The sequence below is a fragment of the Phoca vitulina genome, unplaced genomic scaffold, assembly GCF_004348235.1.
Source record: "Phoca vitulina isolate PV1807 unplaced genomic scaffold, GSC_HSeal_1.0 scaffold32, whole genome shotgun sequence".
In the NCBI taxonomy this organism is placed as follows: Eukaryota; Metazoa; Chordata; class Mammalia; order Carnivora; family Phocidae; genus Phoca; species Phoca vitulina.
This window is the reverse complement of record NW_022589735.1, coordinates 21,791,754-21,816,873: the sequence shown is the minus strand read 5'-3', so window position 1 is coordinate 21,816,873 and position 25,120 is coordinate 21,791,754. Positions and strand designations below refer to the sequence as shown.

At 42.9% G+C, this 25,120-nt stretch overlaps 1 protein-coding gene across 1 annotated transcript in view; it reads left to right on the top strand.

Annotated features, from left to right (window-relative positions):
- The window catches only part of LVRN (laeverin), a 62,679-nt gene that overhangs the window by 7,894 nt on the left and 29,665 nt on the right, over window positions 1-25,120 (top strand). Inside the window, exons 2-6 of the mRNA XM_032425458.1 lie at window positions 9,294-9,436; window positions 11,059-11,198; window positions 14,982-15,108; window positions 23,088-23,242; window positions 24,913-25,026. Coding sequence (XP_032281349.1) covers window positions 9,294-9,436; window positions 11,059-11,198; window positions 14,982-15,108; window positions 23,088-23,242; window positions 24,913-25,026 — 679 coding nt within the window. The remainder of the gene's footprint in view (window positions 1-9,293; window positions 9,437-11,058; window positions 11,199-14,981; window positions 15,109-23,087; window positions 23,243-24,912; window positions 25,027-25,120) is intronic.

Genomic DNA, 25,120 nt, shown 5'->3' with positions numbered 1-25,120 from the left:
TGCGGGACTCGATCCAGGGACTCCAGGATCATGACCTGAGCCGAAGGCAGTCGCTTAACCAACTGAGCCACCCAGGCGCCCTACATTAATTAATTTTAAAATGTTGAACCAGTTTTGTATACCTGAGATAAGTCCCAGTTGCTTGTGGTGTACAATTCTTTTTATACATTGTTAGATTTGATTTGCTAATATTATGTTGAGAAGTTTTGCATCTATGTTCATGGGAGATATTGGTCAATAGTTGTTTTTTTTTTTTTTTTTGTAATGTCTTTTTCTGGTTTTGGTTTGGGGGTAGTGCTGTCCTCATAGAATGTGTTAGGAATTATTTCTCTGCTTTTTTTTTGGGCAGATTATGTCTTTTAAGGAATTGGTCCATTTTATCTAGACTATCAAATGCGTGAGCATAGTGTAGTTCATAGTACTCCTTATTATCCTTTTAATGTCCATGGGATCTGTACTGATGACTCCTCTTTCATTTCTTATCTTAGTATTGATATAGTTGAATTAGTATTTATCATGCGTATTATTGTTTTCTATTTATTGCTATTGTTCTTTGTTCCTATTTCTGTCTTCTCCTTTTCTGCCTTTCTTCACTATGTTCTGCCAATCCATGAACATAGCTTAGTTAAATTGACAATTCCATAGATTTTCTACATAAGTGATCATACTGTCTCAAATAAAGACAGTTTTACTTCTTTGTTACTTCAGGTGCCTTTTATTGCTTTTCCTTGCCTTACTTCTATGTCCAGAGCATCTATTTACAATGTTGGATAAAAGTGGTTAAGTGCAGCTATCCTTGTTTTGTTCCTTATTTTAAGGTGAAAGCATTCAGTCTTGCACTGTTAATTATGATTTTTTTCCTTTAGTCTTTCTTCTTTTTCCTCTCCCTACTCTTCTTCTTTTTCTCCTCTTCCTCCCCCCTTCCTCCTCCTCCTCCCTGTTGTAGATTCCCTATATCAAATTGAGGAAGTTCCCTTCTGGTTTTTAATTTTCTGAGAATTTTTATCAGATTGGATGCCAGATTTTGCCAGATACTTTTTCTGCATCTATTGAGATGATCATATGGTTTTTCTTTTTCAGTCTGTTAATATGGTAAATTACATTGATTGATTTTCTAATGATAAATTAACATTGCATTTGAAAGATAAATCCCACTTGGTCTTGATGTATTATCCTTTTTATGTTTTGTTGCATTTGATTTACTAAAATTTTGTTTTTAATTTTTGTATCCATGTTCATGGATTTTCTTTTTCTTTGTCTTGTTTTGGTATCAGAGTAACACTGGCTTCAGATAATAAATTTAGAAGTTTTTCTTCTTTAATCTTTTGGAAGAATTTATATGGAATTGGCATTAATTCTTCATTAAATTCTTGGTTGACTTTCACTAATGAAGCCACATGGGCCTGGACTTTTTTTGTGGGATGGTTTTTAACTACAGATTAAATCTCTTTAATGAATAAAGGGCTATTTTGGTCATCTATTTCTTCATGAGCAAGCTTTAGGAGTTTGGGTCTTTCAAGGAATTTGTCCATTTAATCAAAGTTGTCAAATTTAAGTATAGTTAGTGTTTTACAAAATATTCCTTTATTATTATTTTAATGTCTGTAGAATCTGTAGTGATCTCACCTCTTTTCTCTTTTGGGAACTTAAGCCCTGGTTCTGATATCTCTTGATTACCATCGCTTTATAGTAAGTCTTGAAGGCAGGTAGTTTCAATCTTCCAAGTTTGTTCTTCTCCTTCATTATTGTGTTGGCCTCTGCCACTTACTAATTGTCTAACCAATTGCATATACTCCAGGGTCCTCAGCTTTTTGTAAGTTAAAAGGGTGGGGTCCTCCAAGGTCTCTTCCACTTCTGACAGACAGTAAGTTTGATAAGTGTGCCTTGAGATTTATATACTTTATTAATCTTGTAAAACCAATTTTTTGTTTCAATGATTTTCTCTTTTGTTTTTCACTTTAATGCTTTATATATTATTCTTTATTATTTCCTTTCTTCTTACTTTGGGCTTCCTTTCCTTTTCTTTTTCTATTTTTTTTTTAAAGATTTTATTTATTTATTTGACAGAGAGAGAGATAGTGAGAGCAGGAACACAGCAGGGGGAGTGGGAGAAGGAGAAGCAGGCTTCCTGCCTGAGCAGGGAGCCCGATGTGGGGCTTGATCCCAGGACCCTGGGATCATGACCTGAGCCGAAGGCAGACTCTTAACAACTGAGCCACCCAGGCGCCCCTCTATTTTCTTTTTTTAAGATTTATTTATTTATTTTAGAGAGAGTGCTGAAAGGGGGAGGGCCAGAGGGAGAGGGAGGGAGACAATCCATAAGCAGACTCCTCGCTGAGCTCAGAGCACCATGCAGGGTTCAATCTCACAACCCTGAGATTGTGACCTGAACCAAAATCAAGAGTCAGATGCTCAACCGACTGAGCCATCCAGGTGCCCTTTTTCTTTTTCTGTTTTCTTCAGGTGGGTGCAAGGTAATCAATTTAAAGATCAATTTAAGGTATTTTTCTTCTCTACATAGGTGTTTAGTGGTATAAATTTTCCACTAACTACTGAATTAGTGGCATGCCACAAAAAATGTCATGTTGTTTTTAAAATTTTCGTTCAGTTCAACGTACTTTATAGCTTCCCTTTTGATTTCTTCTTTGACTCATGGGTTATTTACAACTGTGCTATTTAGTTTCCAAATATTTGGGCATTTTCTCATTTTTTATTGAGTGCCTGACATTTCAAAGTTTATGTTGCTGAATGCCATATTTTGTTATGTTGCTTTAATGAATGCTGTCTTTTTAAGATAGGCACATAAGTTATTTGGTGGCCTTCTCAATCCTTGTTTGATCTCCCATGGCTTGTGTTTAAGTCCTTTGAGAGTGGATCGAAAGTCACCTTTACTCTAGGGCTACTTTAGCTCATTGCTCAGGCATTACCTTCCTGGTCTCTGTTGAAAAATCCATTTATTCTGGAGATTTCTGTACTCTGGCTTGTGGGAATTTGAACAACTCCTAGCACTGTGTGAGCTCTAGGAATTGTTCAGTTTTCCCTTCCATGGTAGCTGTTCTTTCCCCCAACAGCATTTCTTTGCTTGACCTCCTAAAGTGCAGATTAATATTTGACCAAAGACTCAGCCCAGGGATGGGGGGTGGGGGGGTGGGGGGTAGATTCTGTGCAGATTTCTGGATTTCTGCCCTGCAGATTTTAGCTATTTAGATCTCTCCAGGCATCAGTCATAGTCTCCTCTAGTCAATGAGACCACTGAATTCAGTTTCTGTTCTCTTTCTCTGTGCTGCAGTTGAGAAATTGCTTCCAGGTAGACAAGGTGATTGTAGAGTTCATCTCATTAGCTTCTCTTCTCTTGGGAATCACAGTCCCGTGCTTCCTGTTACCATGTCTGAAAACAGTTGTTCCATATATTTTATAGGAGTTTTTAGTTGTCTTCAACAGAGGGCTCATTCTAGCCTATGTTACTCCATCAGGGTGGAAAACAGAAGTCTGATCATCTCTAGATTTGGTAATGTTATTAACTATAAAGTTAATCCTTAGTCTTCTTCATGATATCTTAGTTTGCTTGTAGTTTTTATTATAGTATGTTCTACAAAGCACATAAAAGGACCCCAGGAAAGAGAGCTGGGAAGGACCACAGGCTGGGGAGCTGGAGCCCCGGTTCTGATACTACCCCAACCACTTCCTTGTCTCCCCAGTTGTATAAATTCCCAGGGTACCAGCTTTCACATCTATAAATTAAGATGGTGGAACTCTCTAAGTTTTCTTCCACTTTTGAAATTCAATGAAAGAATGTATAATCCCATTCTTGTTCACAGTGTCCTTTAGGAATACGTCTTGCTTTTCTGATCATGCCATGTCCTTAATAAAACATAAGACAGAATACGGAGGTATTCAGAGAAATGAGAATAGGATCATCAAGGGATGAGGGTGGGCTCACTAGTGTGACATGGCTGGAGAAAATTAGGATCTTTATTGGGGACAAATTAAGGGGAGAACCATACGATCAACACCAATCAGTGTGTGCAGGTGTAGAAAGAGTGAACAGAGAATTGAAAAAGACTTCCTTCCAGTTGCTGTTTATGCTAGGAAATCTGGCATAGTCCTCAGGGTATGACACACAAGAGAGAAAGTTGAGCAATATTAGGAAAGAATTTAGAAGTATCAAAACAAGCAGTGAACTCCAATGCCAAGTACATGATGTCGTTGGTGATGCAGAGAAAAGATCATTTCATTATCCTATAGAGGTGTTGACCCCACATGCTTCATGTGGCTGAGCCGTCTTCTCTAGGGGATGGTTTTGCTCATCAAAGATTTAGATCTTGTATCTTTTGAAAACAAGTGTAACCAGCATATTGAAAAAGCACACCTCACAGTTCAGTAAAAATGCAACTGTGTTTCTCCCACTGTCCTTTTTACAATTTAGTCTCTGAGATCATCTTTCCTGCTCCTGCATAAATACTCTAGCAGCCCATAATTTACTGCTCATTCTTTGGTGACAGATGATCTATGTCCACGAAGTCACAAACACTGTCCAGATGCAAAAATTAGAGAATCCAGTCCTGTGTCATACTAAAAGCCTTGACCTTAATTTACTGTGAAATCTCCCTTTCTCTCGCTCCACGCTCACTTCCCCGAGCTGGGGTGGGCTTCAGGGTAAGGGGCAGTGATGTTTCCATTTCTCCACCTCATGGTTCTAGTCGCCGCCCCCCCCACCTTCCATCTTGAGAGCTGCTGTTGCATCCCGACCAGGTCCCATGGGACTGGGGAGACCGGGAGAGGTGACACGTAGGGCACTTCTTACCTGAGCCAGTACTCTTGCCATTTGGTCTGACTCTGGCTTAGTACATACCTTTTCCCGTCAAGATGTCATTTCCTTTTTTTTTTTTAATTTTTTTTATTACTATGTTATGTTAATCACCATACATTACATCATTAGTTTTAGATGTAGTGCTCCATGATTCATTGTTTGTGTATAACACCCAGTGCTCCATGCAGAACGTGCCCTCTTTAATACCCATCACCAGGCTAACCCATCCCCCCACCCCCCTCCCCTCTAGAACCCTCAGTTTGTTTTTCAGAGTCCATCGTCTCTTATGATTCGTCTCCCCCTCCGATTTCCCCCCCTTCATTCTTCCCCTCCTGCTATCTTCTTCTTCTTCTCCTTCTTTTTTTTTTTTTTAAACATATAATGTATTATTTGTTTCAGAGGTACAGATCTTCTCACTGTTTCTCTTTCTCCTACGATTTCCTTGCTCCTGCCGGCTGCTTTCTCTGTTTCTCTGTTCTGATGGTCATTAGTGACTCTTTCCTCAGCCCCACCCCCCCGACGCGCAGTAGTGCATCTCCGGCTTCCTGCAGGTGGCTCCGTTGGACAGAACCCAAGTCAGTCCCGTACTGGCTCACTCCGTGTCTTAGGGCCCACAGCTCTTCCAGGGAACACTCATGTATCCCTGACCTGGGGCTGACGTGGGTCCTAAGACAGTAGCACTCTTCTTCTGGCTCTGCCTCCAAAGCGTCAGTCTCCTGCCTTTCAGAGTCCCACCTGGTAGGAGTTAGACTCTGACCAGTGTCAATTTCGGCTTTCCCACCCGGAAGCTGGGTACCAGCCTCCAAGTCTCTCAGCCTCAGGAAACGCTCTGTGCTCTCTGTGGGATCTTCTCCCCTTCTAGCTCACCCTAGTTAGGGGTTCCCAGCACCCTGAGATCAAGAGGGCTTTGCTAAACTATGCCCCTCCCACGCTGAGAAATCTCTCCTCTCATCTCTTGTCTCCATTCCCTGACCTTCCTTCCCTCTATCATTTTTTTTTTTAAAGATTTTATTTATTTATTTATTTGAGAGAGAGAGTACAAAAGCAGAGGGGGAAGGGGCAGAGGGAGAGGGAGAAGCAGGCTCCCCGCTGAGCAGAGAGCCCGATGCAGGACTCGATCATGACCTGAGCCGAAAGCAAATGCTTAACAGACCACCCAGGTACCCCCTTCCATATATCTCTGATGGACCTGAGAAGCCCAAGAAGGGCCCGTGGGTTCTCGAGGCCATCTCCTTCAAAAATCTTAATAACATGGTTTGGCACCTTTCTCTGGAATTGTACCTCTATTATGTCCTGTTGCCTGGTGGAAACTTCCGTTTTAAGATCCTGTTACACAAGTAATAAACAAACATGATTCATGGGCCAAGCCTTGAACCACAGACCAGTGGTGTAACATCCGTCTTTACTAAACATTTTGATTTCTGAGTGTGTCGTTGTGCAAAAACAACTCAGGGGGACCACTTTCAGGTCTTACTTAACCCTTGGCCGGTTATAATACTCAGCACTTGTGAGCTAGAGCTGTAGGCAGATGGTGCCCATACAATACTTGGGAATGAAATACCTTAGTGAGGGGATGTTTCTTACATGGCAGGAGATGGACCCCCAAGGACATCATGTGGTCTTGACCCCGAAGACTTCCTCCGGCACAGAAACGTGGCGAGTCCAGGATTGTCTGGCTGTACCAGAGGGCAGGAAAGTGGCTTTGAAATCCCGAGCCCCTACGAGACAAACTCTCCCAAATTAACTCCCTCCCCAGCTGACCGCTCTCAACCCAGACTTCCCAGGCACTGTAATAGCATGTTTCAGTGAGCTTTGAGGGCAGGGGAGGGTGGATGGTTCTTTTTTCTGAGGTCAGGATATCCTTACAGGCTTGCTTGAGTGCAAAGCAGAGAGAGCAGGGAACAAGTACCATCCTTCGGTTCCCAGATGCGGCATAACCAGGTCGTGTGTGCTGCTGGCAGGTCCTGCCCTGGGTCGGTAAGCCTGAGAGCCGGCAAGGCTGTGTGTTGTAGGGATCTTTCCCGTTTTGTTTGTTTGTAAAAAACCAGGGAGGGAAATAGTTGAGCAAGATCCAAGAGTTTCTTTTATTTCACTTCTCCAGAGGCCCAAATCATGGAATGGGAAGGCACTTGCTGGGTATTTGGTTTGTTAAAGCGGTGACTCTCTGAGTGGCGTCTCTTAGCCTTTTTGAAACCTGTAGCTCACCCGCCCCCACTTTTTAAAATTTAAAATCAACTAATTAACATATAATGTATTATGAGTTTCAAAGGTAGAGTAGCCCCTTTTGGGGAGCATACAACTTTCCCACTTGCCTGAAGAGTCTGATTTTCTCTCCTTCTCACCTGGCAACTTCCTTGAGATTCATATGCTTTGTGAAGTCGTGGCAGTAGAGAGAGGTTTACTTTCTTTTTATTTTAATTTATTTTATTTGTCAGAGAGAGAGAGTGAGCACAAGCAGGGGGAGCAGTAGACAGAGGGAGAGGGGGAAGCAGACTCCCTGCTGAGCAGGGAGCCCGATGCGGGACTCGATCCCAGGACCCTGGGATCCTGACCTGAGCCGAAGGCAGACTCAACTGACTGAGCCACCCGGGTGCCCCTCCCTGCTCAATATTCTTTCCACTATATTGTCAACTGTTTGACTCTTCTCTCCTTCATCACCTGTCTTTTAAAGATAGCAACCAATACTACAAAACAAATACCTGGGGCAACAGACACTGTAAAAATACTTCGTATTCTTTTATCTATATTAGATCAAGCTGCCTTTATTTTGTAGTCCCTCCAAAGCTGAGAAAGTACTTATTCAATTGTTATGAACGCATGTTTTTGCCAAATATTATAAATGGTACTGAAGAGAAAACACGTGACCCCTACTTCTGGAAGTTTGATCTTTATTAGGAAGACAAATGTGGTTCGTATTCAGCTTGCGGTCAACCGTGACCTCTGAGACCTGTCTAAATGCAGTTGTAATTGTCAATGTTCCAACCCTCCACCCCTACCCCATAACTTATTCCTCCTTGAACTCTTTTACAGTTCATCTATATGGAGAGCAATCTGGGAGATTGAAAGGAATATAGGAGAATTCGTAGGTGGTTTATTGATAAATTCAGTTACTAATCAGGTAAAAGTTCAAACAGCAAGAAAAGGTTGATGGTGCCATTCCTTTCTGGGTGGGGAATCAGAGGCTCAGCAAGAACGTGTGGCAGGTTGTTCAGGCTTGCTCAGCTAGCACGAGATGGAGCAGAGTCTTGCAGCCAAAGTGGCTGAGGTCAGAGTTCATGGATGTCAGAGTTCACGGGCGTCAGAGTTCACGGGCCGCCTTCCAGCCTGTGGAAGCAAGGGCAAAGTTAAGTGGGGCAGAACAGGCTTGTTGAAAATTACAGTTTTGTCACAGCAAGGTTATGAACACTTCAAGTTGGCTAATTTTGAGAGGCTTTTGAGCGTGTGGACTGTTGCGTGTGAATTTTCATGTGAGTGGGGGCCTTATCATGGTGGAGGTAGGTGGTGATAATGCAGGGGCCATACTCTCTCACACCCTGTTGAATTCCTTTGTTATTTATTTAAGAGCTGGGCCTGAAACAAGGGTAAATGCATCAGGGACAGTAAGTCTCAGGACCTTAGGGAAAAAAAAAAAAAAGAATTAGCATCCACAATTGTCATCCCAAATCAGGGTCCCAGGTCACCGAGTCTTAATGAGACCACAGGTTTATTTGGGAAGAAAGTTGTTAGTAAGGACCCATCTCTTGTCAGATTTTGGCCGTGTTTACAGAGGATGAACCTGACAATCTCCTTGTTTGCCCAGGGCACTCTTGTCCCTAAACTTTTCCCCATAAATCACCAGTGCACTGTGGGGTAATGCCACTCTTTGTATTTTTCCATGGAGATCGGGGAAGGAGCCGTAGGGATTTGACAAATCTACCCATATGTAAATGAAAGTAGTTTTTTTTTTTTTTCATTTGGCATGTACTTAGATCATTTACCCCCAGCGGGTGCAGAATGAAACCTCTTCTAAGTTTTCAACCATGAAGAAGAGGGACCATGTGAGAAAAAGATAAAAATGTAGAAATTCTCCAGTAAACATTGCTTGCATTTCGATGGAGGATGAGAACAATAGTCCAGTCCCCAAAAAGTAATCCTAGTTTAAAAAAATAACTTGGTTCTCAAAAGACTGTCATTGCGTATTTGCTATATTTGTCCCTATTTTGTTTGCAGAGGGTTTTAAAGGCATATGATGTAATGAAGTAAATAGTATTTTGTGGTCAAAAATTAAATAGGTCTTTTGTATTTTAGGTCTTACAAGAATTCCAAGGTGTGGTGAGAACTAAACTGTGTGTGTTTTAACTGGAAGGGCAGCGAGGAAGATGAGGGGAAATACTCCAGCTCCTCCCTGAATATAATTATAAGCCATCATCCCTCCATATATTTTTTTTTGTTTCCCCCAATTTGAAATAAAAATAAATAGATTTTTCCCAAAACTGTATTGCAGGGCCCTGTTAGCATCTCAGATGGAACCCACATTTGCCAGGAGTGTGTTTCCTTGTTTTGATGAGCCAGCTCTAAAGGCAACTTTTAATATTACAATTATTCATCACCCAAGCTATGTGGCCCTTTCCAACATGCCAAAACTAGGTAAGTAATATTTCCTGTCCTCATATATACGTGTATAGTAATGATACATATGTGTGTGTGCAGACATATATATGTGTATGCATGGATATTTAACTCTCTAATACCTTTGGTATCAGTAGGTTTTCGAGGCCGTGTATCGGCAGTGTATTGTAATTAGGGAGAGCAGTCACCTGGGGTCTGTATCGGTACCAGCGTCTCGGAGATGGTAAATCCTGATTCTTTTTGCATTGGAAGCTGGGGACACCACGTTGTTCTTATTCCTTGGCAGCCTGTCTGCCCGTTAGTTTGGCCTTTAATATTGATCATTAGTGATAACAAGCTAGCAGACTTAGTCTGAATCTGGTGCCCAGATGTGTTTCATTTGGCTCACACGATTTTTTTTTCTTCTGATTGAACTTTAAAAAATCCAGAGATTTCTCATAAAAATCAAGATTTTTACTTCCTTGTAAACAGAAGATATGAGGACACGAAGCATGTAGCCCCTTCGTGACAGCAATAGTTAGAGCTCGTGAGAGGCTGTCCCCTGCAGAACGGGGGGCCCCCCCCAGCCTGTTGTGGTCCCCACCACTCCCTGTTAATGTATGCCAGCCTGATTCACATCAGATACCCGGCCCTCAGCTTTAAAGACCCAGCCTGCCTCCACTGAAGACTTTGCTGAAACCGTACAATCACCAAATTGCCCTTCCTTGACCTCCTGGGGGCCTGGGAGGCTCTAGATGAAGTGTTGTGAGAGCTGGACTGGTCTAGGAAACAGTAGAAGTGGGTGGAAAAGAGAAGAGGTGCGTCGTGGGCCTCACCTATGTGCCCATGGATTTGGCCCTCCGTCAATATTACTCAAGATACCGATTCAGAGCAAAAGTGCTGTCCCTAGATCTTCCTAATGTCGTTTCTTTGTTTGTATGTTTTTAATTGAAGTATAGCGGACATACAAGATTACATGAGTTTCAGAGGTACGTCATGGTGATTCGACAATTAGGTGACATTATGCACAGTTCACCATGATAAGTGTAGTCACCATCTTCTATGCTGTACATTGTATCCCTGTGGCATTGATCTTTTTTCAAAGATTATTTATTTTGAGAGAGAGAGAGAGTGCTAGCTAGCAGGGGGAAGGGCAGAGGGAGAGGGAGAATCTCAAGTAGACTCCACGCTGAGCATGGAGTCCGAAGCAGGGTTCGATCTTACAACCCTGAGATCATGACCTGAGTGGAAACCAAGACTCAGATGCTCAACTGACTGAGCCACCCAGGCACCCCTCCCCACTTTAGCTGTTAATCTCCTTCACCCATTTTGCCCACCTCCCCAGCCCCCTCTCCACTGGCAACCACCATTTTATTCTCTGTATTTATGAGTTTCCAGTTTTTTTGTTTGTTGGTTGGTTTGTTCATGTGTTTTGCCTTTTAAATTTCACACATCAGTGAAATCATATGGTGTTTGTCTTTCTCGGACTTATTTCACTTCATATGGTTTTGATGAGTTCGGGGTGGAGAAATCCAAACTGCTCGACTCTGGGGACTGGCTGGGAAGAAGTCGTTGGGTGACACGCGCCTGGACACATGGTTTCAGAGGTGGCTGTTAGTGCTTTGGTTTACAGTGATTTGGACTGAAATCGATTTCTGTAGGTCAGTCTGCAAGGAGAGACACGAATGGAAGCACGTGGACAGTCACCACCTTTTCCACGACGCCCCACATGCCGACTTACTTAGTGGCCTTGGCCGTATGTGACTATGCCCACGTGGACAGAACCGAAAGGGGCAAGGAGGTGAGTGAGGAAGACAGCCCAGGTGAGTGCCTTCGTGCTGGCTCTGGGTGGTTCGTCCGTTCTTTCCGAATCCGGGGGTTATGCCTCCGTTTCCCATGTCACCTCCTGGTGGCCCCTCTGACTGTTTCTAGGCCCTCTTGAAACTCTTACTGGGGGGAGGGGTGCCTGGGGGGCTCAGTCGTTAAGCATCTGCCTTCGGCTCAGGTCATGATCCCAGAGTCCTGGGATCGAGCCCCGCATCGGGCTCCTTGCTCAGCGGGGAGCCTGCTTCTCCCTCTCCCATTCCAGTTCCCCCTGCTTGTACTCTCTCTCTCTCTGACAAAGAAATAAAATCTTTTAAAAAAAGGAAAGAAAGAAACTCTAGTGTGGCTTTGCAGATGGGACGCCACAGTTCTCCTGCGCTCACGCCTTGAAACTCAGGTTTGCCTGCTATTTAGTCCACGAGGTGATACAGCCTTGAAGCGGGGGTGACAGTCAGGGTGTCCAGTGCCCCATACGGCCCTGGGCACCAGCTGGGAACAGCCACATGATGGAAACGGTGCCTGCAGGTGATGGATCAGGGTGGCGGGCTTGCTCAACTCTGAGAAACACAGCACTCCCTCAGAGTTGGGTGAAGGAGGCGCTCTGTCCTGAAACACCTCCTTCTCACCCAGTCATACCCTCCTTCTGTAGTCACCTTCTGGGCAAATATCCAGGTTCCCACTGCAGTCCTTTACCATCTGGCTCACACCCCACACTGGAGCGTGGAGGGAAGTAAGGCCGATTCCGCAGGCCGTGTTCTGTCTCACCACGTTGACCTCCCAGACCTGAGGCAGATCGGGCTCCCACAGCGGGTGGAGACTCTCTCCCCGGGCCCAGCATCTTCCAGGCTTGTACCATGGACTTGTGCAGATCAGGAGGCTGTGGAGGAGACCAGCCTCTCACCAGGGGCGAATCACTCCGAGCTACTGCTCTGCACGCTGACGGAACAATACCGTGTTCCACGCAGACCACAGCTCTCCTCCTCAGCTATTGGTTGCAGCCTGATTTCGCTTCCCGAAGAGTCACTGGTGGGGCCTTGAGATACACAGACAGAGCGCAGGCCAAGGGAACCATTCCTGACACCTCCTGAGAAATCTCCTCGGGCATGATGTGGAAGCACATCATGGGGCTTCCCATGGGGCCGGTGGCTCTCAAGGGGCCGGTGGCTCTTGGGGCTGCTCTTTCAGCAGAAAGTTTGAGAAAAAGGGGCCAGTCCATTTCTTGGTGAAAGATAGCCCTGAAAAGAAAACCAGCTGCCATTGAAGCAAAGAGGGAACGGAAGAGGCCTAAGAAAGGCCCATTCTTCGCCAGAAGATTGAAATTTGGGATGAGTTTATCAGTGGAATGCTGGTTTGGCTCCGGCTCAGCTCTCTACAAAGGGAAGGAGTCTGCTGTCTATCCTACAGGGGAACCAGAATGTACTCTTGGAAGAGGGTCCAGATTATACAAACAATTGCTTGTCAAGGAAGAGATAAAAATTTAGTGAGATTGAAAAGGTGGTTATTCCTTGACATGAGGATAAACATGGAAACACAGACCTAAGGTTGGAAATAACATCTTTTGAGTAGGACTTGGCACGCACGTGTGAAGATTTTCCTCTCTTAGGTGTTGAGGTCTGCTGGGTGCAGGGAGGACCCCAAGATCACACTGGGGGGGGGGCGAGGTGTGGATTTGAAGGAATTTTACGGCTGCATCTTCCAAGTGTTCCTCACTGTTTGGTGTTAGCTCCCTCCCACACAGCTTGAAGTCTCCATCACTTGCTTCCCCTTTGGCTTATAGGATGGTAGTTTGGGGGAGGAGTTTTGAAACTGAAAATTGAACCTACAAAGGTTCTGTTATTTCTCCAGAAGTTACAGTGAAAATGCATCCATCTTGAACGTGGGGAAAAGGGAATGTTCTTTCCACTCGCAGTGTGGGTTTGGGTGCAGCCATCTTCCCGTTGCCTGGAACTGGAGGTGGGGGGTGGGGGAAGTGCCGTGTAGGGGCAGGGCTGAGTCCTGGGGCCTCCTTCAGGTCATGATCCCAGGGTCCTGGGATCGAGCCCCGCATCGGGGAGAAGGAGGCCCCTGCAGCGTGGGGGAGGCCAAAAAGCATGAGGTCGGAGGCCCCAGAAGCAGGTGGTTGCATTCTGTGAGAGGGGAACATTCCTGAAGACCTCACGTAATTCCAAATTCACCTAATTCAAGACAAATTTTCTAGCAGAAATACAAGCAGAGGAAGGTGAATGCATTCCTGGAGCGCAGCAAGCTGGAAATATCATTGTCCTGCTTTTCATTTTCCCAGCACTTTCTCCAGTGTTTGGCAGAGAACGCGTCCTCACATCGACGGTATTCACATCAGGACAATTATCTTAATGCCCTCATTTCGACCTTTCGTTCAAGGGTTTTTGAGTCTCGTGCATGTTCTTCGGTGTTTTCACGCTAGCAACCCCATTAAAAAAGTGCCCCGATGCTTTTGCTGTGGGATATAAAATGATTTCCTATTAAAGTAATAATGAGGACGCATGCGTGGCTCAGTTGTTTAGCATCTGCCTTCAGCTCAGGTCATGCTCCCAGGGTCCTCAGATCGAGCCCCACGTCGGGCTCCCTGCTCAGCGGGGAGCCTGCTTCTCCCTCTCCCTCTGCCTGCCTCTCTGCCTACTTGTGCTCTCTCTCTATCTCTCTGTCAAATGAATAAATAAAATCTTTAAAAAATAATAATAATAATGAATGGTCAAACAGGAGCAAAGTTGCCACCAAAGTCGCAAAATCAATCTCCAAGGGCCCAAACAATAGGTCGGTCACATTAAACTAACAAGGCAGGGATGTCTCTTTACCTACTAAAGAGGAAGTGTCATAAACAGAGACTGTATTCCCTTGCTCAACCACTGTAAGATCAAAGAACTATTGATGAACTTCTTTAAATTAAGGGAATTAACCTTACTTAAAATTTCGAAGACAAGATCGCCCTATTAATGACTTCAGCGCTAATAAGCATGAAGGAACCATTTTAAATTTGCACAATGCAGACGTGTGTAATCTCTACCACACCATGTAACCCCTGCTAACCGCACGATTCTGTTTGGGAACGTTGGAAATAGGTCCTAAAAAGGGAAGCAAGGGTCCAACATGCTCTTTTACTCAAAGACAGAGTCTACATTTTCGGTGGGGGTAGATACTAGCCCAAGGATTATTTCTGAATTCCAAAAGTTTAGACACGTTACTGTAAAACACTGAAATAACACCCCTTTCCAGAGAGTCACTGCTTACATCTTAGCGAACAGCCTTCTGGATTTTCTCCAGGGCATGTGCACATTTCCAGTTGACCCTTGAGCAATGCAGATTTGGACCCAGCGGGTCCACCTATGCCCGGATTTTGTGCATAGTTTGGCACTGTAAATGTATTTTCTCTTCCTTACGATTTCCTTAATAACGTCTTCTTTTCTCTAGCTTACTTTACTGTAAGAAACAGTATGTAATAGACACAATGTGTATTAAGTGATTGTTCCCATGATCGGTAAGGCTTTCAGTCAATAGCAGCCTATTAGCAGTTAAGTTTTTGGGGACCCTAAAGTGATCTGTGGATTTTTTTTACTGCACGGGGTCGGCACCCCTGTAACACCCACATGTCGTTCACGGGTGACCAGCCAACATTCTATTCCGTGGCTTCTTCCGAAAAGGTAAGGCTTTGACTCCAGAGCATCAGGGATTTGGAGCAAGCAGGCTGCCCGTTGCCCAAGTCACAACTGCTTTCCCTAATCACCACTTCATTGTTTTGATTTAGATACGCATCTGGGCCCGGAAAGATGCCATCGCGAACGGAAATGCAGACTTTGCTTTGAACCTCACAGGTCCCATCTTCTCTTTTCTGGAAGATCTATTTAATATTAGTTACCCTCTTCCCAAAACAGGTGAGCCATCTTCCCTTCCGATGCAATGGACTTCCTATTGTGGGGGGCCTGGGTTAAGGTCAAAGGGCACGCAGAGGAGCCTCCAAAGACCCACTGTCAGCATTTAGCTGCTCTTTTGGGGGCAGCCCTGCTGGCCTCCCAGCCTTGTGTCCTACACCTTCCTGAACACGGAGGGGCCTGTTTGCTATTTCTCTGTACGATGCCATGTGCCCAGCAGGTGTCCTCAAGATTTACACTCCTCCTGGGTGTTCATTGCCAGTTTCACAGCCTCTAGCCCCTGCTCTTTGTCTAGTGTTCTGTCCTTTCTTCTCCCAGTGCGTGGGGATGATGCAATATTCTGGATCCTTTTAGCAGGCCTGTGAGAATTACTCCAGTTCCCATGAATGAAGGTTTTGGGTCGGGGGTAGTTTTCTGTGGGGTGGGGTTTGTTTGGGTTTTGTTTGTTTGTTTGTTTTCCTATTCTTTAGCTGTGAGGCATTGGAGAGGACGCGGGGTCCTATCTGTCAACGTTTGCTGTATAAAATTGGAATCACCTGTGAACACCAGGATCCTCGAGGAAATCCGGGAACGTTTTATTGCTTATAGATCTGTAGAGTATGTCCTTCAAATCGTGTGAGCCCTTCAGCTCAGAAAGTCGTCCAGTGTTTTCTCTGTCTACCGTGAGGGTATATTGTGTAAATGTATTTTGTTCCTCTGACATGTTATGTGAAGTCTTGGAAAAAGTATGCCCTTTCTACACGGGCAGATGGTGGAAGAAGGTAGGAAGTCCATACCTGGGAACTCAAGCCTCCTGAACTCGGCCTGGCGAGCTCGGGGCTCTGTAGCTCAAGCTTGCTGGTTCAGGAGGAATGGGGCATGAGGCAGCCTTGGCCCAGTTAGGGATCCCGGAAGTGATACCTGTCCTTTTGGGAGTTGGGGGCATCAGAAGCCTGGGCTTGAAGGCTTCTGTGGCCGGAGGATCTCAAGATGACACTTGTCTAGGCAAGAAAAGTTCCATTTGACTTTATTTAGATAAGGAACAGTCCAGAGTGATCCTCCACACCCTGTTCCATAAAGCACCCCTCCATCCAAGTAGGCTCCTCCTCATTATCTCCATCCCCTCCTCCCCGTGCCCCCAGCCCTCCGTGGTTTACACCACTATCATCTGTACCTCACAGGCCCCATTTGGTTATACCCCCTTCCCTCTTGCCCCCTCTATTCCGTCTCCCACACCGAGGCACAGGGGATCTTTCCCTAGCAAAGTCCAACGAGCGTATTACTGGCCTCTTTAAAACCTCTCCGTGGCTTCCCATCGCCCTGAGGATCAAGTCCAGGCTCTGTATATAGTCTGTCTTTACAACCGTGCATCTCTTGCCAAACTCTCGGGGCTTTTGGCAGTTCTTCAGAGTCGGAAGGAGGCTTTGGTACCCTCTCTTTCCCCTCCTCCACCTTCCTCTTCTCCTCTCCCCCAGGCTCTTGCACAGGCACTTTGCGCATCCTGCGATGAGGTCTACCCAACTGGTTAATTCATGTATTTCTCCACTTAGTGCCCCCTCCTCCAGGAAGCTTTCCCTGATGCCCTTTTCCTCATGCTTCACAGCATCCTGTGCACCCCTCCATTGGAGCTCTTGACTTAACTAGAGCCTAATTGCACTCCCCCCCCCACCATGAGATCAAGAGTAATGCGGGTTCAGGATCTGGCTTGTCTTTTTCTTTGTATCCTCAGAGCCTGTGGATAGTGCTTCTTTCAGAATGGTAAACAGTAAACTTTTTTTTTTTTTTTTGATGAAGAGGATCAATACATGCACTTAGTTCAGTAATTCATGTAAATTCCGACTAGATGGTCACCTTCGGGACATCAGGGTTATATTTGGCACATTTTTATATCCTTCATAGCCTCTCAGCCAGTGTGAAACGCAGGCAGCACTTGCTCACAACTGCATTTTAACAGATGATGAAAATCAGGAGATTTTCTATTATTGGATCTTTGAAAGGTAGAGAAACAAATGTTTCCTAGTTATTTTAACTCTTGGTTGAGCCATTTAAAAAGTACAAAACAGGGGCGCCTGGGTGGCTCAGTCAGTTAAGCATCTGCCTCCGGCTCGGGTCATGATCCCAGGGTCCTGGGATCGAGCCCCGCATCGGGCTCCCTGCTCCGTGGGGAGTCTGCTGGTCCCCCCTGCTTGTGCTCTCTCTCTCAAATAAATAAATCTTGTTTTTTAAAAAAGTAATAAATATGGGCTTTTGAGATTTGCAGATTTTATTTTAATTTTTTAAAAAGATTTATTTATTTATTAGAGAGAGAGACAGAATGTGTGTGCATGAGAGCCAGGGGGAGGGGCAGAGGGAGAGGGAGAGAATCTCAAGCAGACTCTCCACTGAGCATGGAGCCTGACACGGGGCTCGATCTCAGAACCCTGAGATCATGACTTGAGCTGAAATCAAGAGTCCAGCACTTAACCAACTGAGCCACCCGGGCACCCATCCTGGTGCTTTTTGAATGCAAGAGAAATAGGTGGCTGGGGCTCTGTTCAAACAGAGCTGAGTTGGGGTGGTAGCTTCAGTATGTAGAAACAAAAGCCATGAATCACCAAGCGAGAGATAATGGACTGGCTGAGTAAAAGTCTTAAGAGAAAGAAGATTAAGAAGTGGTAATGGGAGTACCCTAAATAATAAAGAACACTTACAAATAAATAAGAACAATACAGAAGAAGAAACAAGGAAAAGATACATGAATAGATGTTTTACAGAAAAAGGAACACATGTGGCTTAATAAACTCATGAAGAGTTCTTTAACCTCATTAGTAATCTAACAAATGAATGTCCAAGGCCAGGGTGAGGCACCATTTTATACCTATTTATACCTATTCACTTGTTAAAAAGTAGGCATCTAACAAATGCCAAATGTTAGGAAATGGCCGTGTTGAAGGGAGTATCAATCGTCACAACAACTTTGAAACATATTGATTGTCTTGCAATGCTGATCATTAGAATACCTTAAAACCCAGGAATTCTGGTTCTAATTACATCTCCAAGAGGAATCTGAGCACATAAGTACCAGAAGACATGTGCAAGAACGTTCATAGTTAACTTTTTTTGATACAGCCCCAGACTGAAAGCAGGCTCTGCTTGAGATTTGCAGATCAAAGCTGGTCGTGGTTAGGAGAATGGATAGATAAATTATGTGTCATTCACACAACAAAAAAACTCTATAGCCATGAGAATGAAACATTTTTTTTTTCTAAAGTTTAAAAACAAAACCCCCTAAACTTGAGGATAGTGACTTAGCTGCTGGAAGAAGACGCTAAAGTGTGAGTTGAGAAGGAGCACACAGAGAGAGGTAAGTCAGCTCTTCTCAAACTTCAGCGTGTGTTGGAATCATCCAGAAGTCTTGTTAAAACACAGATGCTGACCCAAGAAGTTCTGTTTCAGTAGGGCTGTGGTTGGTCCCAGAATTCTCATCCCTAATAAGCTCCCAGGTTGTGCTGATGCCACTGGTCTGGGAATCACAGTATGAGTTATTAGCAACATTCTCAGTTAGGGGTTGGCAAGCTATCAAATCTGGCCCGCTGCCCTTTTCTGGATAGCCCACAAACTCAGGGTGGTTTTTACATTTTTAAACGGTTGGGGAAAAAAAAAAAAAGAATATTCTGTGACACATGGAAATTATATGAAATTCAAATCTCAAGGTCCATAAATAAAGTTTTATTGGAACACAGCACGGTTCATTTGCCTACATAGTGTCTACGGATGCTTTTGCTCTGCGATGCCAAAGTTAAAAATGTGATGGAAAACATACAGCCCACAAAGCTGAAAATATTTCCTATCTGGCTCTTTAAAGAAAGGGTTTGCCAGCCTTGTTCTAAAGGGAGAGAGGCGGATTCATGGGTATTTATATCATTATTTTATTTTATTTTATATTTAAGATTTTATTTATTTGAGAGAGAGAGAAAGAGATAGCAAGAGAGAGCACAAACAGGGAGGGAGAGGGAGAAGCAGATTCCCCGTGAGCAGGGAGCCCGATGAGGGGCTCAATCCCAGGACCCAGACATCATGACCTGAGCTGAAGGCAGACGCTTAACTGACTGAGCCACCCAGGCGCCCCTGTGTCTTTATTTTAAAATAATGAGGTAATCATTAAAATAAAATAAAACAGGGTTCTATGTGAGCCAGTGATGATAGTTGATCAAGAAACAAGAATTTGCTTACTCCCAATTCTGTGCATCTGAAGGTAAAAATCATTATCAGGAGTTAGTAAGGAATGGCTTCTTAGAATTGGTTAAGATTGGCCAGCAAAGACTGGGGGCATTCATAGATTGAACAGAGGATTGCTTGGGGCACCAAACAACTCGAGCAGAGAATGGCTCAACAGTTGTAGAGAGCAAAAGGGATTGGCTTGAGTGGAGCAGAGCAGACTTTGCAAGGAAAGTGAGTGGGTTGATGGAAGGGGGGATGGATGCAGGTGGAGGAAAAGGGAGGTAGAAGAGTTCCAACCTAGGCTTAGCAATTAAGTATGCCCAAAGATAATGGAGCATTAACTAGCGGAGGCTATGTAATGACCTAGATACATTTTACCGCACATGCCATCTTCAACCATGTATAAATCAACATAATATATCGAACACAGCACAGCACAGAACATTCATTAGGCAAACGTAGCACGCATTATAAAAATGGCATTTCTTCTATTAGCAAAAGAAGGTAAAATGTTTTCTTGTTCTTCTAGTTTTATTTTGGGTGGGGGAGGGGCAAAGGCAGAGGAAGAGAGAGAATCTTAAACAGGCTCCATACCCAGCTCAGAGCCCATCAAGGGGATCGATCTCACTATCCTGAGATCACAACCTGAGCCGAAATCAAGATCAGATGCTTAACTGACTGAGCCACCCAGATGCCCCTGTTCTTCTAGTTTTAAAACTAGTAAATGATCACACCATAGAAAATTTGGAAAAATTGGGGAAAGCACAAAAAAGAATAAAAATTTTCCGTAGTGCTACCACTCAGAGATAACCACAGCTAACATTTTGGGTCTGTTTTCCCGCTGTCTGGGCAGTCTCAATCTCTGCATTTGCTTCTTTGTTTTTAACAAAAATGGAACCATAGCATTGTGACTCTTCTTTGAGTGGCCTTTTGTTTTGTTTTATTTTAAAAGGTAACTCTATGTGGCAACATGATCCAGATAACTATTCTTTTGTATTATCATTTTATTTATTTTTTATTTTTTAAAAGATGTATTCATTTATTCCAGAGAGAGAGTGTGTGTGTGTGTGTGTGTGTGTGTCTGTGAGCAGGGGGAGGGGCAGAGGGAGAGAGAGAATCTCAAGCAGACTCCACACTGAGCATGGAGCCTGACATGGGGCTCAATGGCAGGACCCCGAGATCACGACCTGAGCCAAAACCGGGAGTCCAGACATTCAACCACCTGGGCCACCAAGCCCCCCTGTATTGTCATTTTTAAAACATAGAATGTCTACATTTCAGTTTGGCAAAATAATTTATTTAAACCCTCTGGTTGAACATTTGGACTAATTGCATGCCCTCCCCCCTTTTTTGGCCATTTAAGAACACTAAAGGAAACATAGGGAATGTTTATAAATATCCATGCTATTTGCATTAGTATAAATCCCAAAAGTTGAATGAGTTAGTCAAAGGGTAGGAACATTCTAAAAATTCTGAAGCATTTTGCTGGATCACTCCAGAAAGATTGTAGTGGTCACATCCTTACCAACAGGCTATATGCCAATTTTCCTGTACCTAATTGTTAATACTAATATTAGCAGTACTAATTATTAATCCTCTTACACATTTGAAAGATTAAGTTATATCATTGTTTTAATTTGTGTTTCTGATAATAAAGTTGAACATTTTAAGTAAGATTTTTGGCTATTTGAATTATTTAAGTGAATTGTTCACATTTTTGTTTTTTTTTTATTTTGATCTGTAAGAGGTTTTTTTTTTAGATATGAAAAAAAGTTATCTAGTTGCTTGTTATATATGCTGCAGATACTTTTCCCAGCTTGTGATTTGCCTTTCAAATTTGTTTATAGTGTCTTTTGGTGAACTAAAATATTTCATTTTAACCAGACTACTTCTGGGGCACCTGGGTGTCTCAGTCGGTTAAGCATCTACCTTCGGCTCAGGTCATGATCCCAGGCTCCTGGGATCAAGCCCTGCATCGGGCTCCCTGCTCAATGGGGAGCCTGCTTCTCTCTCTTCCCCTTCCTCCTGCTCTGCTCTCTCTCACTATCTCTTTCTCTCAAATAAATAAATAAAATCTTTTAAAAAATGGGGGCACCTGGGTGGCTCAGTCATTAAGCGTCTGCCTTTGGCTCAGGTCATAATCCCAGAGTCCTGGGATCGAGCCCCGCATCGGGCTCCCTGCTCAGCAGGAAGCCTGCTTCTCCCTCTCCCACTTCCCCTGCTTGTGTTCCCTCTCTCGCTGTGTCTCTGTCAAATAAATAAATAAATAAAATCTTTAAAAAATAAATAAAATAAATCTTTTAAAAAAATGAACTAGACTATTTTTTAGAGCACTGGTAGATTTAAGGAAAATTACACAGCAAGTATAGGGAATTCCCATTTACCACCTCCCCGTTGCCCTTTCCCCCACACACTTTCTGCTACTGTAAATATCTTGCATTAGAGTGTTACATTTGTTAGAATTGATGAACGAATATTGATACAATATTGTTAAATAAAGCCCATAATGTATGTTAGGTTTCACTCTGGGTGCTATACATTCTGTGAGTTTTGACAAATGTAGAATGACATGTATCCAAAATTACAGTATCATGCAGAGTAGTTACACTGTCATAAAAATCCCCTGTGCTCATTGCCCCCCTTCTCCCCAGAGTCCTGATAACCACCAATTTTTTTACTGTCTCTCTGGTTTTACCTTCTGCATCATGTTACATAGTTGGAATCATACCATGTGTGGCTTGTCCTCACTGGCTTCTTTTCACTTAGCAACCTGCATTTAAAGTTCCTTCTTGTCCTCTCATAGTTGGATAGCTCGTTTCTTTTTATCGCTGAATAACACTCTATTGTATGGATATACAGCAATTTGTGTATCCATTCAGCTATTGAAAGACATCTTCGTTGTTTCCGATTTTTTTTTTATTTGCAATTACAAATAAAGCTGCTATAGGGCACCTGGGTGGCTCAGACAGTTAAGCGTCTGCCTTCAGCTCAGGTCATGATCCCAGGGTCCTGGGATCGAGCCGCAAGCGGAGTCAGGCTCCCAGCTCAGCGGCGAGTCTGCTGCTCTCTCTCTCTCTCCCTCTGCCCCTCCCCCCGCTCATGCACATGCTCTCTTTCTCTCAAATAAATAAATAAAATCTTTAAAAAAAAATAAAGCTGCTATAAACATTCTTGTGCCAATTTTTGTGTGGACTTAAGTTTTCAACTCATTTGGGCAAATAACTTCAATTGCTCAATTGCTAGACTATACGGCCAGCCTTTATTTAATTTTATAAGAAACTGGCAAACTGTCTTCCAATGTGGCTATAGCATTTTGCCTTCCCACCAGCAATGAGTGAGAGTTCCTGCCGCTCCTCCATATCTTCTGCAGCATTTGGTAGTGTGTTTTGGATTTAAACCATCCTAATGGGTGTATAGTTGTGTCTCATTATTTTAATTTGCCAATTTTCCAGTGACACAGGATATAGATCATCTTTTCATATGCGTATTTGCCTATCTTATGCAATGAAATGTCTCTTTAGATTGGTTGTTGCCCATTTTGTAAAGTTCATTTTTTTATGGTGAAGTTTTACGATTTCTCTGTACAGGTCCTTTTTCAAAAGTATTTGATTTTCAGACAATCAGAACCATTTATTTTCTGGCTTCTGTCTTTGGTATTCATCTTCTCTCCCCTCACATTATAAATATTCATTTGTATTTTCTTTTAGTAATTTTATGATTTCATTTTGAGACCGTTATAGCTGGAAATCTCAAACTTTTTGGAAGAGATGATTTCATTTTTCCCTCCATTTAAATCCACTTAGATATAATTGCCTTGCCTACTTTTGACAACAGTGCAATGGAAAATTGGGGACTGTTGATATTTGATGAGTCATTATTGTTGATGCAACCAAATGATCAAGTAACAGACAAAAAGGCTGTGATCTCCTTCATTCTCTCCCACGAGATCGGACATCAGGCATGTGGTAAAATGTTCTTTCTTATTTCACGTGAAGATATTCTCCAGCTGTTCTACCAAGGATAGCAAAAAACAAAATAAAACCTCTATGGTACACCAAATTTTAAAAAATTATTCAAGAAGTGGGACAGTGAAAGAAAGATTATGTTATCAGATCTTGTGTGAATTTGAACTGTTGGTGATGGATCATAGCGATGAGACCTCCCAGGCCCTTCAGAGTTCAGATATTTGCATCCAAAAGTAAACTTCACTCCAGGGAGCCCTCTTCAGGGAAAGTAAGCCAACCAGAGCTATGATTATTTGTTTTCATTCCACCTTAAAATAAGGAATATTCAAAAAGGTCACTGAAAGATATCCACATTTCTTTTTTTTTTTTTTTTTTAAAGATTTTATTTATTTATTTGAGAGAGAGAGAGAATGAGAGACAGAGAGCATGAGAGGGAGGAGGGTCAGAGGGAGAAGCAAACTCCCTGCCAAGCAGGGAGCCCGATGCAGGACTCGATCTCGGGACTCCAGGATCATGACCCAAGCCGAAGGCAGTCGCTTAACCAACTGAGTCACCCAGGCGCCCAAGATATCCACATTTCATCAGTAGATTGTTTGAACTTTGTTTTTGCTTTGTCTGAAGAGGGGCTCAAGGGGGATATAGGCAATTGGTTAAGGTGTCAGTGAGATGAGCAATCATCAATCCTCAAGCCACATACCCAGAGGTGTTGTAAACAACAATTTATTTCATTAGATCTGTGCTTTTACAATGTGATCTTAGAAGCTTAGTTATGTGTTTGATGGAGGTTCTCCCGTCTGCTTTTTCACCTTGACTCCATTAATACAAATTTGTCCAGAAAGAAATTATCTAAACAAGGAAATTGTTATCTTCTTGTTATGTAGATCCACAAGAAGTTTTGGGAAAGAATGATCTATTGGGATAGAATAACACTTTGTTGCATAGTCAACACAAATTTTGACAAGTTTCGGTCAGTCACCCCAAATGCCACTTTTTTATGATTGCTCAAGCAGCACATTGTTCTGAAAGACCGGCTGCTAGCTATTAATGCATGACAGCTATTGCAAGAATTTGATTAAATACTAGGGTACAGATTAGTTGGTGTTAGAAATTATTGTGTTTTTCTTTCCTGATTTCATTCATCGTCCATTTGACACTTTGTTTCTGTTAAGCTCAATAGAAAATAATTATAGCAGAACATATGAGTGACTTGGACATGGGGCAGATCAAAACATGTTCTTAAGACAACACAACTGCTTACCGCAAAATTTTGATGTAGTCTATTTAGAGTCTAAGATGCTGTAATTAGTAGGTGTTGGGTGAATATTCCAGACTTTTGCCTTATTTAGATTAACATAACTCTTAGGGAAGTGGACAGTTTCAGACATGCTACTCTAGCTTACCTTTATCTTTGAACATGACAGTTTTAAAACAAAAATTGCTTTCAATCATTGGATGTGAAATACTTATTTTAAGGAAGTGCATGACTGATACCTCTTCATGTTAAAACCACAACATGTTTTTTGGGGTCCTGTTTTCCAGTTCTGTTATTGAGGGAAATATAGTTTCATTACGTCTTTGACCTTCTATGTATTTAACATGCAATTACAATAAATATTCCTAAAATTAAATTTAAGAAAGCTCTTTTTTCTCCCATCTCCAAAAGTGGTTTGGAAATTTGGTTACCATGAATTGGTGGAACGATATCTGGCTCAAAGAGGGTTTTGCATCTTATTTTGAATTTGGAGTAATTAACTACTTCAATCCTAAATTCCCAAGAGTAAGTATGTCTGTTACATTTACTTATTAATTGTTTCTCCTAATTATGAAACTAATGTATTTTGTTGTTTCAAATGTGTAAAATATAGAAAAAT